Source organism: Chiloscyllium punctatum, chromosome 2 (assembly GCF_047496795.1).
Source record: "Chiloscyllium punctatum isolate Juve2018m chromosome 2, sChiPun1.3, whole genome shotgun sequence".
Lineage (NCBI taxonomy): Eukaryota > Metazoa > Chordata > Chondrichthyes > Orectolobiformes > Hemiscylliidae > Chiloscyllium > Chiloscyllium punctatum.
This window is the reverse complement of record NC_092740.1, coordinates 71,220,966-71,235,061: the sequence shown is the minus strand read 5'-3', so window position 1 is coordinate 71,235,061 and position 14,096 is coordinate 71,220,966. Positions and strand designations below refer to the sequence as shown.

General features: G+C 41.6%; 1 protein-coding gene across 4 annotated transcripts in view; it reads left to right on the top strand.

Moving 5' to 3' along the window:
* epb41l4a (erythrocyte membrane protein band 4.1 like 4A) overlaps positions 1-14,096 on the top strand; it is a 338,117-nt gene that overhangs the window by 174,870 nt on the left and 149,151 nt on the right. For all 4 annotated transcript variants that reach the window (XM_072583689.1, XM_072583685.1, XM_072583687.1 and 1 more), the window contains one exon: positions 12,713-12,791. In XM_072583689.1, the coding sequence (XP_072439790.1) occupies positions 12,713-12,791 (79 nt within the window). The remainder of the gene's footprint in view (positions 1-12,712; positions 12,792-14,096) is intronic.

Below are 14,096 nucleotides of genomic sequence, written 5' to 3'. Positions count from 1 at the left end.
AGGTGTAAGAAAAGATGTTTTGCCAATATTGCCTTGCCTCTGCTGTATTGCCCTCCATGCTTTAACAGTATTGGTAACTATTGGGTTGTAGCAATATTCCTTAACTGTCCTTATTTTGTCCAAAAACAGCATACACGTAAGTGGGCACTTTGACTGAGAATTTTCAATATCTAACCATATTGAAAAAGGGTCCCCACAAGCCCAATCACTCAAGTAAGATAAAAGCGAGCTTAGTTGATATTTTTTAATGTCCGGGAGATTCACTCCCCCAAGTCTGTGAGGCAATTACAGTTTAGCAAATTTAATAAGAGGCCGCTTACAATGCCAAGTAAAAGTGTTGGACCAGCCGTTCAGTCTCCTGAACGTTTGCTTCTCGAAAATCAGGGGGAGCCTCCATATAGAGTAACAAAAGGGGGAGAATATTAATCGTAATAAGAGCTGTCTGACCTAACCATACGACTGGAAGTGTCTCCCATCTTTGAAGGTCTTGTTTGATTTTGTTGAATAGTTGAACAAAATTAGCTTTAAACAACCGATCAAAAACTGCAGTGATCAATATGCCCAAACACACAAAACCCCCTTTTGACCACTTAAATGGGAATCGAGATTCGCCTTCAATACCTAGCACCTTCGTAAGACTTCACATAGCCTCTATTTTATAATAATTAATCTTGTACTCCGAAAAGGTGCCAAATGAGCTGATGCATTGTATCACGCAAGGCACTGAAACTGCTGAATTTGACAAATAAATGAGGACATCGTCCATGTACAACTAAACCTTACTTAATTTTGACCCCATTTCTGGAGCCGATACATTAGGATCCCTACGAAAGGCCTCCACCAATGGTTCAATCACCAATGTAAAAAACAGTGACGAAAGGGGACAGCCCTGCTGACTGCCCTTAAAAATATTAAAATTGCTTGATCATACCCCATTGGTGATGACCACAGTGAGAGGGTCGCTGTAGAGAGCCTTTACCCATCTTATAAAGGCTTCACCCTAGCCAAACTGCTCTAGAGTATAAAAAAGGTAGTGCCACTCAACTCGGTCAAATGTCTTCTCTGCGTCTAGAGAAATCACCATTCCCAGTATGGACTGTTGTTGACATGCTTGAATTACATTAAGCAGCCTCCGAACATTATTGGAGGAACTGCAGCCCTTTATGAAGCCCGTCTGGTCCTATTTAACAATAGAAAGTAACACAGTCTCCAGCCTTAACGCAAGAGACTTAGAGAGGATCTTAAAGTCAACATTTAAGAGTGAAATGGGCCTGTAAGAAGCATGGTCTCCAGGACCTTCCCATTTTTAAGAATAAGCGAAATACTGGCCTCTCTGAGAGGTGGCAGGAGACAATCATGGCTGTATGAGTCAATAAGCAAGTTGAGCATTAGGCCTGACAATATGCTTATAACTTCCTTATAGAATTTGATGGAAAGTCCATCAGGACTGGGCAGCTTTCCACTCTGAAGCTGTTTCATAGCCTCCTGCACCTCTTGCTCTTATAAGGGGGCATTGAAAAAGACTCTTGTTTGGGGGTCACACCCAGGACTCCAGATCCTTGAAAAAGGACTCCATCTTGGCCTGCCCCTCCTCACAAACCTCAGATTGGTATAATTCAGAGTAAAATCTCTGGAATGCTACATTAATCTTTTTGGAATCACATGTTAGGTTTCCAGACCTAACCGTTGTAATGGCTTGAAGACCACTCCTTTTCCTGGCGAGATACACTCGGTACTTTGCTCAGTTTGTCACCATGCTCATATCACCTTTGTTTTGTGAAAGTAAGCTCCTTCTTTGCTGTCTGTGTGAGCATGGAATTCAATGCAGACCGTAGCGCCGTAAACGTCGGTGGCTTGACCAACGAGGGCCTGTCAAAGTAAGCCTTCTCGGCTGCCTTCAGTCGTGCTTGGAGGAAACATTGCTGCCTGCTCTTCTATTGTTTCCTGCTGGCAGAGTAGGAGATAATTAACCCCCTGGCATATGCTTTGGCAGTTTCCCAAAGGAAGGATGGGCTACCATCCGAGCCTGAGTTAATGTCTAGGAATGCCCAAAATTCCTTGGAGAAGTACTCCACAAATGTATTATCTAAAGGATAAAGGAATCCATTTGCCAATGCCTCAGGCCCACTATAGTGACCTTAATCTGAACCAATAGGTACACTGGAGCATGATCAGAGATGGTGATGCCACCAAGTCCAGGGTTGCCACGGGGGTCAGAAAAGAATCAATCCTGGTGTGACATCTGAGTGAATTGGAAAAAGACGTAAAATCCCTGCCTGTAGGGTGGAGATGCCTCCAGACGTTCACTAACCCTAACTCCACACACAAATCCACTAATTGTTTATTTTGTACAGAGGGTATCTGGGGGGCCTTTGGGCAACCTGTCTGCCATGGGATCCATAAGAAAATTAAAATCTCCCCTATAATGATATGCTGGGACTCGAGACTGATCAATTTAGAGAACACATCAACCAGAAATTTGAGGGGATGGGCTGGAGGGCAGTAAACATTTAAAACACCCATATTCTTCCCCGTTTAGCAGGGCTTTGAGGATTACAAACCTCCCATGTGTGTCTTTAACATGCTGTAGTAACTTAAATGGGAGATTCCTCCTAACCAATATAGCTACTCCCCTACTACTGATATTAAAAGAAGAAAAGTAAACCCGATCAAAGCCATTTTGCTGTAGTTTCAAATGCTCCCTATCATCTAAGTGTGTCTCCTGTAGTAAAGTAATATCCACTTTTTCCTTTCTAAGACTCAAGAGTATCTTTTTCCTCTTAATTGGTGAGTGACTCCCCTTGATATTCCAGGTACACCACATTCCAGGTAAGTACCCGACCCATCCTTTGGTATAAATTAACTTAGAAATTGAAAGTACACATCCCAACCACTCCTGAGCATAGTTTAGACCAAATTATTGCCAATAAAAAAAAGAAAAGCAAGCCCCGACCGGACTTACTTTTTTTAAAGAAAGTAGAGACATACCCAAACAACACTACTATTTGTACATACTAAATTGTTTAGATGAAGTTAATTTGTCCACAAAGTCTCTTGCCTTCTCCAACGTGTCAAAGAGATGTACAGATCCATCTAAGGTGAACTGAAGCACTGCTGGATACCTCAGAGAGTACTGGATCCTGAGCTCCCTCAGTCTTTTCTTGATGCTGTCAGCAGATTTCCTTTTCCGGATCATCACTGCTGAGAAGTCCTGGAAGAACATGATCTGAGAGCCATCATAAGCTAGGGCTTCTGGATCCTTCCCCTGGATTCTGGAAGCTTCCACGATTCTCTCCTTATCTCTACAGTGATGAAACTGTACCAAGACAGGATGAGGACGTTGGTCCAGACCTGACCTCCGCACCGTGACCCAGTAAGCCCTCTCAATCTTTGAGCTTCTCTTTCCAGCTTCCAAGTTAAGCAATTCCGGCAACCAGCCCTCAATAAATTTCACCCATCACTCACCTTCCTTACCTTCCGGCAGACCGACGATCTGAATATTTTTCCCTCTGCCCCTGTTCTCGAGGTCATCAACCTGGTCAAGCAAATTACGGACCTGTGTCTCCTATCCTTGGAGGAATTGGTATCAGCTTCCACCACTGTGACTCTGTGTTCTACCTCATCCATTCATTTCTCCAGGTCTCCCAGCTGCTTTTCATGATTCTGCAGCAGAATAGAGATCGGGGCCAGCTTCACCTCTATCTGCTTGCCCAACATCTTGCAAGATTTTCTGAGCTCCCTTACCAGGACCTGGTAGATAATCGAGTCCAAGAATCCTGCAGGCTGAGCTGCGGGTCTGCCCTCTGACATAGCTTCTCCCTTCTTTGGCCATCCCAGACGGTGAAAACTGAGGTAAATTGCTCTCTGACAGTTTCCTGGGACTCGACAATCTTTCCAGAGTCCCAGTATATTGCAGTGATCCGGTAGGATGGATTACAACTTCGTCCCACTTGTGCTGCCGTGTGGTGGTGTGCAATGTGATCTTCCTAGATCGCCGCCATCTTGGATCTCCCGCTATGCAATCTTTAACTCTACTGTCTAAGTAATGTCTGCTACAAAATATTTATGGTTTCAAATTGTCATGGTACAGGTGTTCTTCTGACATCACTGAAGTTGAATGTGTAACACTGTGTCTTAATTCAGTGTCTCATATCACTCAACTATACCACTTTCTGAAATGTAAGCCCTTTTGTTCCAAAATGAAAAAGATTGTTGTCTGAATTCTAACACAAGATATTTGTAAAACACTTCCACATTCAGGGGCTTGTGCTGTGCAGCTGCATCTTAATTAGAATCCAGTCTGTGCATGTTAGTGAAAGGAGCCATTTCATACTAAATGAGTGGCAAAGCAAATTTTTTATTTTCACATTCCCCCCAATACAAAAGAAGAAGCTAAAACTCTCTGGCTGAGGCTTCCAACCCACAATGATCCTACTTTCAAGTCACAACTACAACTAAATATCAATATTTCTACAAGTTGCTTTGAATCATTACTTGGTTTTGAGCACTTCCTGCAGAATGACAGCATTCTGGTTTAATCTGTATCTCCCTGCTTCTAGTTCACGTGGAAATAAATTGGTTTTCTGTCTTCTAGAAATGAAATATGGAGGTAATCTGAAGGTCAGTGTAAATTAAGTTGAAATTCATGTTGGAAGTGGTCTGTCAGTAAACTGTGCCACAGCATTAAAAGGCAGTTTTATAGGAACTATTCTCCATCGGTTATATTCTGACGCTTACCTCTAAGAACAGGGGAAACTGCAGTGTAGGGCTGAATACTTCAAACACAGGAAGGAAGAGGAAATTGGAAATGGAGTCTATGCAGATAGCGGTTGCACATTGAAATTACAGCATCCCATCACCAATCACCCTTTATTTACAAATGCATAGCCTTTGACAATAGCACTGCCTGTCATAAGTCAGGCATTCAGCCTTTCAATATCCATGACTTTCACACATTCATGTCAACCAGAACTCCTTGATTAGACTAGATTAACATCTCCAAACAGAGAACTCATACAATCACTAGACACATCTCCAATAATTGCTGAATCCTGCCCATTCACCATCTTGTTTAGGTAATGGTAGTAAACTAAAGCTACAAAGGGAGACAAAGATAGAGATGTGCGTAATATTCATCAATGTTTAGATTTTAACCTGGAGGCAAGTTTTGTGCCATGGTTGAGGTGGCAGTGGGTGATCTTATGCTTCTTCTGAAATATTGTCAGCATCCTCTTCCTTTGTAAAACAAAACACTATTTAAATATAAAATACTCATGAAAAAATCTAGCTTTGCATTGCACCTCCCTTTGTAACCAATGGGATGTACCTGCTTACTTTTTACATGCCAATAGAAGATTTTGGGTTCATTTTTATTAGAGCTGCCAAATCTATTCTCATATTCTTTTTGCCAGCCTTTTTCTTTCACTCCACCTCTCCTCTCAACTAATTGAATTTGGCTTGTTTCTCATTCAAAGCATTTACTTGACATGCATCATACGTGCTCTTTTAGTGTTTCGTTATATTCTCTATGTGCCTCATCATCTAGTGAATTAGTTTCGCTCCTTTACCTTTGGTCTGTATTGCAATGTACCTTGCCTGTATCTGAAACGGTCCCTTAAGTATCAGCCGTTGTTCTGTTAAAGTTTTTCCTGTCAAACTTCGATTCCATTTTATCTAGGCTAGATCCCCTCTCAAACCATTGAATTAAGCCCTTGTACAATATTGAAGTTCTACTTCAAATTATTCTTTCCTCTTTTCTGTTACTAATTTAAATTTCCTGTCCCATATACATGGGCCAATTTTGTCCACCTAATTCCCCAGAATCAGTTTCAGCAATGCCTCTTTCTTAGTTAGTTATAGAGTCATAGAGATGTACAGCATGGAAACAGACCCTTTGGTCCAACCCGTCCATACCAACCAGATATCCCAACCCAATCTTAGTCCCACCTGCCAGCACCCGGCCCATATCCCTCCAAACCCTTCCTATTGATATACCCATCCAAATGCCTTTTAAATGTTGCAATTGTACCAGCCTCCACTACTTCCTCTGGCAGCTCATTCCATACACGTACCACCCTCTGTGTGAAAAAGTTGCCCCTTAGGTCCCTTTTATATCTTTCCTCTCTCACCCTAAACCTATGCCCTCTAGTTCTGGATTCCCCGACCCCAGAGAAAAGACTTTGTCTATTTACCCTATCCATGCCCCTCATAATTTTGCAAACCTCTATAAGGTCACCCCTCAGCCACCAACGCTCCAGGGAAAACAGCCCCAACCTGTTCAGCCTCTCCCTATAGCTCAAATCCTCCAACCCTGGCAACACCCTTGCAAATCTTTTCTGAGCCCTTTCAAGTTTCACAACATCTTTCCGATAGGAAGGAGACCAGAACTGCATGCAATATCCAACAGTGTCCTGTATAGCTGCAACATGACCTCCCAAATCCTGTACTCAATACACTGACCAATAAAAGAAAGCATTCCAAATGCCTTCTTCACTATCCTATCTACCCGCGACTCCACTTGCAAGGAGCTATGAACCTGCACTCCAAGGTGTCTCTGTTCAGCAACACTCCCTAGGACCTTTACCATTAAGTGTATGAGTTCTGCTAAGATTTGCTTTCCCAAAATGCAGCACCTCGCATTTATCAGAATTAAACTCCATCTGCCACTTCTCAGCCCATTGGCCCATCTTGTCCAGATCCTGTTGTAATCTGAGGTAACCCTCTTCGCTGTCCACTACGCCTCCAATTTTGGTGTCATCTGCAAACTTACTAACTGTACCTCTTATGCTCGCATCCAAATCATTTATGTAAATGACAAAAAAGTAGAGGACCCAGCACCGATCCTTGTGGCACTCCACTGGTCACAGGCCTCCAGCCTGAAAAACAACCCTTCACTACCACCCTCTGTCTTTTACCTTTGAGCCAGCTGTTTCTATTCGTTCAGGAGTAGAGTGGTGCTGGAATACCTGATGAAGGGCTTTTGCCAGAAATGTCGATTTTCCTGCTTCTCGGATGCTGCCTGAACTGCTGTGCTTTTCCAGCACCACTCTACTCTAGAATCTGGTTTCCAGCATCTGCAGTCATTGTTTTTACCTTTCTATTCATTCATATAATGTGGGCATCACTGGTTAGGCTCGCATTTATTGCCCACCCCTAGTTGCCCTTGAGAAGGTGGTGTGAGCTGCCTTCTTGAACTACTGCAGTCTATTTATTGTAGGAAGAGCTACAGTGCCATTAGGGAGAAGTTCCAACATTTTGACCCAGTGTCACTGAGGCAACAGCAATATATTTCCAAGTCAGGTTGCTGTACAGCATAGAGGGGAACTTGCAGCTACTGAATGTGTTTGCTGCCATGATTCTTCTAAATTGTAAAGGTGATGATGCCAATGGAGCCTTGGTGAGTTTATGCAGTGCATCTTGCAGACTGTACACACTGATGCTACTGTGCATCAGCAAAGGAAGGAACGAATGTTCTGGATGTGGTCTGAGTCAAATGGACTGCTTTATCCTAGATGGTGTCAAGTTTCTTGAGTGTTTTTGCAGGTAAGCATATCCAGGCAAGTGGGAAGTGTTCCTACAAGCTTCTGATTTGTGCTTTGTGGACAGACTTTGGGGTGTCAGGAGATGAGTTACTCACTGCAGGATTCCTATCCTCTCATCCATTCCTCTAACGACAGTACTTAGATGACTAATCCAGTCAGTTTCTGGTCAATGGTAATTTCCACAGTGTTGATAATTTAGGATTCAGTAATGGTAATACCATAAAATGTCAAGGGGACCATCTTCCTTCTTGAAGATGATCACGACCTGGAATTTGTATGGTGCAAATGTTACTTGCCACTGTCCAGGTCTGGCATTTGGATATGGACTGTTTCAGTATCTGAGGATCTGCAAATGGTGCTGCACAGTAAAATAACAGTGACAGGATAGACAGTGTGAGGTCTCTTGAGCCTGGAGTTTGTTCACTGTCTGCTTTTCCTTTTCTTTCTTCTTTTCTCCTCTATTTTTCTATTTTTAAAATTTCTTTAGTTTGTTTTTTTTCACATACCTTCTGGGGAGAGCACAGTCATGGAGGCAGCGGTGGCGATAGCATCAGAATCTGGAATCCAGCAACTAGGGTTGGGCAGTAAATGCTAGCCAAATCAGTGATGCTCTCTTTGAATGAAAGAATAGAATAAATATGTCTGGCAGTGGCTGGGGCCAGGGGGACTGCGATGGTTGGTGGTGAAGTGTCTGGTCGGCCCAGATGGCGGTTGGTGGTAAGGAACTCAGCTCAATGTGAGAGAGTGTGCCCTCTTTGGGAGTGAGGACTCAGTGCGGGGGAGAGTGTGCCTTCCTCAGGAGTGAGGGCTCAGTGCGGGGGGAGAGTGTGGCCCCAGTGCGGGGAAGAGTGTGGGCACAGTGTGGGGGGAGAGTGCCCTCATGATGAAAGCCCAGCATGGAGAGACTGTAACTGTATTTCTTTATTTTTCTCCTTTATACCTAAGACTTTGTACCTAAGATGGCGCCACGAATGGTGACTTTCTATACTTTTCATTGCTCTCCTGTATCCTTGTATTTGAGTACACATGACAATTATATGTAATTCTAATTCTAACATTGTTTAAACCTATGAGGAGACCTACAACTGATAAGAATTAAAGTACTTGCTAGCAAACTGAAGCACATATTTAGGTGGTCCAGACAAGCAAATATCTCTAATATATCATAAAGTAAAAGACACTTTGGAGGAAATAAGTAATAGTATCTGCATAATATCTAGCCATGTTGTTAGGTTAATAGTGCTTGTTTTGTTTATGTCTTTTATATACAATAGAGTTTGTTTTTTATGGCATAGTTCAACTGTTTATAACAACGTGTGTGGCCTTCTTTTTAAATGTTACTTGTCTCTACCTGGATTATATTATATGTTGAGTTTGTAGTTTTCCAAGCCACTACACCTTTCTAGAATCAAGGGAATTTTGGTAGATTAGAACCAAATGCATCCACTATCTCTGAATCGACTTCTTTTTAGACCTAATGATGCAAACCATCAGTTCCAGGGACTAGATTAGATTACTTACAGTGTGGAAACAGGCCCTCCGACCCAACAAGTCCACACCGACCCGCCGAAGCGCACCCACCCATACCCATTCCCCTAACACTTCCCCTGCATCTAACACTACGGGCAATTTCGCGTGGCCAATTCACCTAACCTGCACATTTTTGGACTGTGGGAGGAAACTAGAGCACCCGGAGGAAACACACGCAGACACGGGGAGAATGTGCAAACTCCACACAGTCAGTCGCCTGAGGCAGGAATTGAACCCGGGTCTCTGGCGCTGTGAGGCAGAAGTGCTAACCACTGTGCTACCGTGCCACCCACTAGTAATCCTTTTGTCCAATTAGTTTTCTCAATGATTATGATTGTTTTAAATTCATCCCTCCATTTTGCCTCTTCATTTTCCACTAGCACTGATATGCATTTTGCCTCTTCTACTGTGAAGATGAGTATGAAATATTTAGTCAAAGTTGATGCAATTTCTTTGTTTTCCATTATCAATTTGTAAGTCTCTCCATCTAAGGAAGTAAGGCTCACTTTAGCTATTCCTTTCTTTTTTATTTTACATGAAAACTGTTACCATTTGTTTTCAATTTCTTGCTGGGTTTTTTTTTCTCATACTCCACTTCTTACTTTATTAGTTGCTGGTTTTTGAAATGCTTCTAATCTTTTGGTCTACCAATAATCCTCACAAAATTCTATGCCCTTTCTTTCAATGGGATACCATCCTTTACTTGCTTAGTTAGATATGAATAAGGCATCCTTTGATAGAGTTTTTCCTTTTCAATAGAATACATTTTTGTTTAAAATTGTGAACTATCTTAAGTGTTTGTCACTGCTTCCCTGACATCTTGCTGTTGTCCTAACCTTTCGAGTACAATTTATCTTCATGTGTATTCAATGTGATTGACTGTTAATTGCTTTCTGAAATGGCCTAGCATGCCACTAAATCCAAGGACAATCAAGGTTGCTAGCAATGCCCAAATCCCATGAAAGGGATTTTTTTTTAGAAAACCCATTGATTGCCAATCTTTATGCTTATGACATCACTTTTAGATGTCCATTTTCAAATTTCAATTCAATGAAATTTGAAATTCTGTCATGTTATGGTCACTCTCATCTATGGGATTCTTTATTATGAGGGGGAATTTGTTTTCTCTCATCAGAGTATTATCAGGCTTTGGAGTTCTCTTCCACAAAGAGCAATGGAGGTTTGAACTTTGAATATTTTCAAGACCGATTGATGAGGTCATCAAGTTAATGGGGGTGCAAGGGAGGGGTACAGTAGGCAGAAAAATGGAGTTATGGTCAGAATCAGATTGGCCATTGAGTGGTGTTCAACCTCCTTGGATCAGAAAAAAGGATTTCTCGTACTCTTATTTCTTATGATCATTATCTTATGAAATTTATTGTTGTGAACCATGAGGAGGATAGTCACAGACATAAAGCATATAACTGATTGAATAAGTGGAAATTTTAATGCAGAGAAATGCGAAATGAATTCCCATGGGAAGCACGAGAAATATAAAACAGAGTATATGATTCTAAAGACTTGTGTAGGAGCAGGGAGACGTGGAGAGTTCATGTGCTTAAATTGTTGAAAAGACTGGACAAGTGGAAAAGTTTGTTGATAAAGCAGATGGGATCATGGCTTTTTAAACAAAAGTATATAATGCTAAACTAAGTAAGTTATAACACACTGCTTTTGCCTCAAGTGGAGCATTGTGTTTAATTTTAGGTACCAAACCTCAGGAAATACCTGAAGTCTTTACAGGAAATGTACAAATAATTTGAGGATAGATCCAGAAATGAAGTTGAGATTGTTCTCCTGAGAGTACAGAAGGTTGAGAGATTAACTTTTTAAAATCATTTAGGCTTTAGGCAGAGTAGATGGAGAAAAAAACTGTTCAATTGATGGATAAAGAATGAGAAGACACTGATTTAAGTGATTGGCAGAAACACCAAAGGTGCCAGGAGGAAAATGTTTTCACGCTGCATGTGATTCTGACCTGGAGTGCACAGCTTGAAAGATTGGCAGAGACCGAATTAACTGTGCCTTTTAAAAGAAAATTGAATAAGCACCTAAAGAGGAGAAACAAATGCAAGGCAAAAGGAGCAAATACGATGCAAGAAAAGAACTTTTTCATGTAGTGAGTAGTTCAGGTGTGGAATGCACTGCCTGGAAACTGTGGTGGAGGCAGGTACAATTGAAGCATTCAAGAAGGCATTGGATGATGATTTGGATTAAAACAATACACAAGGGTATGGGGGATAGGTAGAAAATTAGCAATAGGTAATGATGCTGATTTGAAGAGCAGGTGCAGACAGGATGAGCTGAAAGGCCTCTTTCTGTGCCATAACATTTCTGTGGGCAGAGAATGGGACTAATTAATTTTGTCTTGCAGGAATCTGCCATCGGTTCGATTGGCTGAGAGACTTCCTTCTCTATGGAATTCCATTATGAAAGGATAGCAAAAGGGAGCTAACAGAACCAAATGCAAACATCATGGGATAACTAGCTCTTTGTCTGTAAAAGGAAATTGATAAGCACCTAAAACAGAAAAACAGATGCAGGGCAAAAGGAGTAAATGTGATGTGAGACAAAACATTTTCACATAGTGAGTCGTTAGGGTGTGGAATGCACTGCCTGGGAATTATGGTGGAGGCAAGTTTAATTGAACCTATATACTCACTTGATGATATGATTTTGAACAATATTGCGATCTCATCATTGATCAATTGGTCTTATTAATTTGCTATGGAATGGCAGATGGAGTTTAAATCTAAACAAATGCGAGGTGATGCATTTTGGAAGACCTGTACAGTAGATGGCAGAATCCTTAGTAGCTTCAGCAAACAGAGGGAGCTAGGTGTACAGGTCCACAGTTCTCTGAAAGTGGTTGTACAAAAGTGGTCAATAAGGCATATAGCATGCTTGTCTTCATTGGTCAGGGCATAGAGCATAAAAATTGGCAAGTCATTTTGCAGCTGAATAGAACTGTAGTTAGATCACATTTTCGAGATTATATATTGTTCTGTTCGCCACGTAACATGAAGGACATGGAGGCTTTGGAGAGGTTTACCTGGATGTTGCCTGGTTTGGAGGGTATTAGCGATGAGGAGAGATTGGACAAATGTGACTTCTTTTCACTTGAATGTTGAAGGATGGGGGCCACCTGAAAGAAGTTTACAAAATTATAAGAGACATGGATAGAATGGATAGGCAGAGTCTTTTTCCCAGAGAAACGTCAACTACTAGGGGACATAGATTTAAAACTTAAACTTACTGTGAGAGGCAAGATTTGTACACAGAATGGTAAGTGCCTGGAATGCACTGCTACAGAGAGATGGTGGAGATGGATACAATAGTAATATTTAATATGCAACTTGACAAACACATGAATAGGCAGCATTAGAGGGATATGGGCCACGTTGACATAAAATGTTTTTAGTTTAGGAAGGCATCAAGTATAGACACAGTCTTGGTGGGCCAAAGGGCCTATTCTATACAGTTTTTCATTCTTTCTTCATATTGAAAGCTATTCCTTGCAATTCATGAGTATTTCCAGATACTGTAGTTTAATGTACATATGGACGCATTAAAATGTTTAAGTTTAAAAACATTAATATATAAATGTATTGCATTCTATTTCAAAGTTTCTTTTCTTCTAGCTGGCCCACCATACACACTATATTTTGGTGTAAAGTTCTATGCAGAAGATCCTTGTAAACTTAAAGAAGAAATAACAAGGTAATGAGATGTAAACATGAACTTTGCTTGTTACATTATAAATGACTAAACCAAACTGGAGTTCCCAAAGCTCTCCCTCTATTCCTGTCTGGGGCAGGAAAGCTTTCCTGCTCTGACACCAATTGAGCAGTCACTTAAGTACCACATCTCATGGCCACTGGCACTGCACCATTAATGGACAGGGTCTAGCCACCCAGTAAACCCTTTGGATTCCTCCTTTAAGGGCACACACCACACCACACCCCTCTGTCTGATCACATGGAGACCCTGGCTTCCAAACTCTCCTGGAGAGAGAGCAGAAATGGCTGACCAAGATATTGCCTGGTTTGGAGGGTATTAGCTATTAGGAGAGATTGGACAAACTTGGTTTGTTTTCACCTGAGTATTGAAGGATGAGGGGTGACCTCATAGAAGTTTGCAAAATTATGAGAGACATTGATAGAATGGATAGTCGAAATCTTTTTGTCAGGGTAGAATTGTAATTTACTAAGGACATGGATTTAAGGTAAAAGGGGATCAGTTTGAAGGAGGTCAAAGAGGTACATTTTTTAACACAGAGGGTGGTAAGTGCCTAGAATGGGCTACCAGAGGAGGTGGTGGAGGCATTTTGACAAAATTATGAATAGACAGGGAATAGAGGGATACGCACTGTGGAGAGACAGAAGGTTTTTGAGTTTAGAAATCATGAGTCATTAAATTTCACCCACGCAATCTTTTTTACTTATCCAATTAAAACATCCAAAACGGTCTCTGTGAGGATAATGACATTGGAGCAATTTGTTCACAGAAAACACATTTGATTCTTTAATCAGCCACAGAATTAAGAACAGGTCCCCGATAATGATCTGCTACAGTATCAGATGTGGAAGGGGTTCCCACAGAAAGTCAACCTCCACTGCCCTTGCTACTATCACCCCTCTTCTTGTAAGCAATCCCATCTCTGTGACCATGATCCCACCCTGCACTTGCCTCTCCAGGTATCTATTGGTGAACTCTGGTGAAGGCCCCACTGTAATACCAGCAATGGCCACTGCTCACAGAGGCACTGTCCAATTTGAAGCACTGTTAGCTTCTGATTGTTAGGGGTGGAATTACTGTCTTATAGGGCTAAATTCTACAGGTGGTGAGATGGAAGTTTGACATGGTCCATGGAAATGCTTAATTGCAGTCACATCAGGTTCCTGAAGAAAAACAATGTTGGGCACCCTGGTCCAACATCTCCAACTGGTGGCCAAGACTCTTGCGCTTAAATCCTAGCCAATGTTTATGTGAGTTCCTTTTGTCAAAAATCTGACTCAGCTTTGA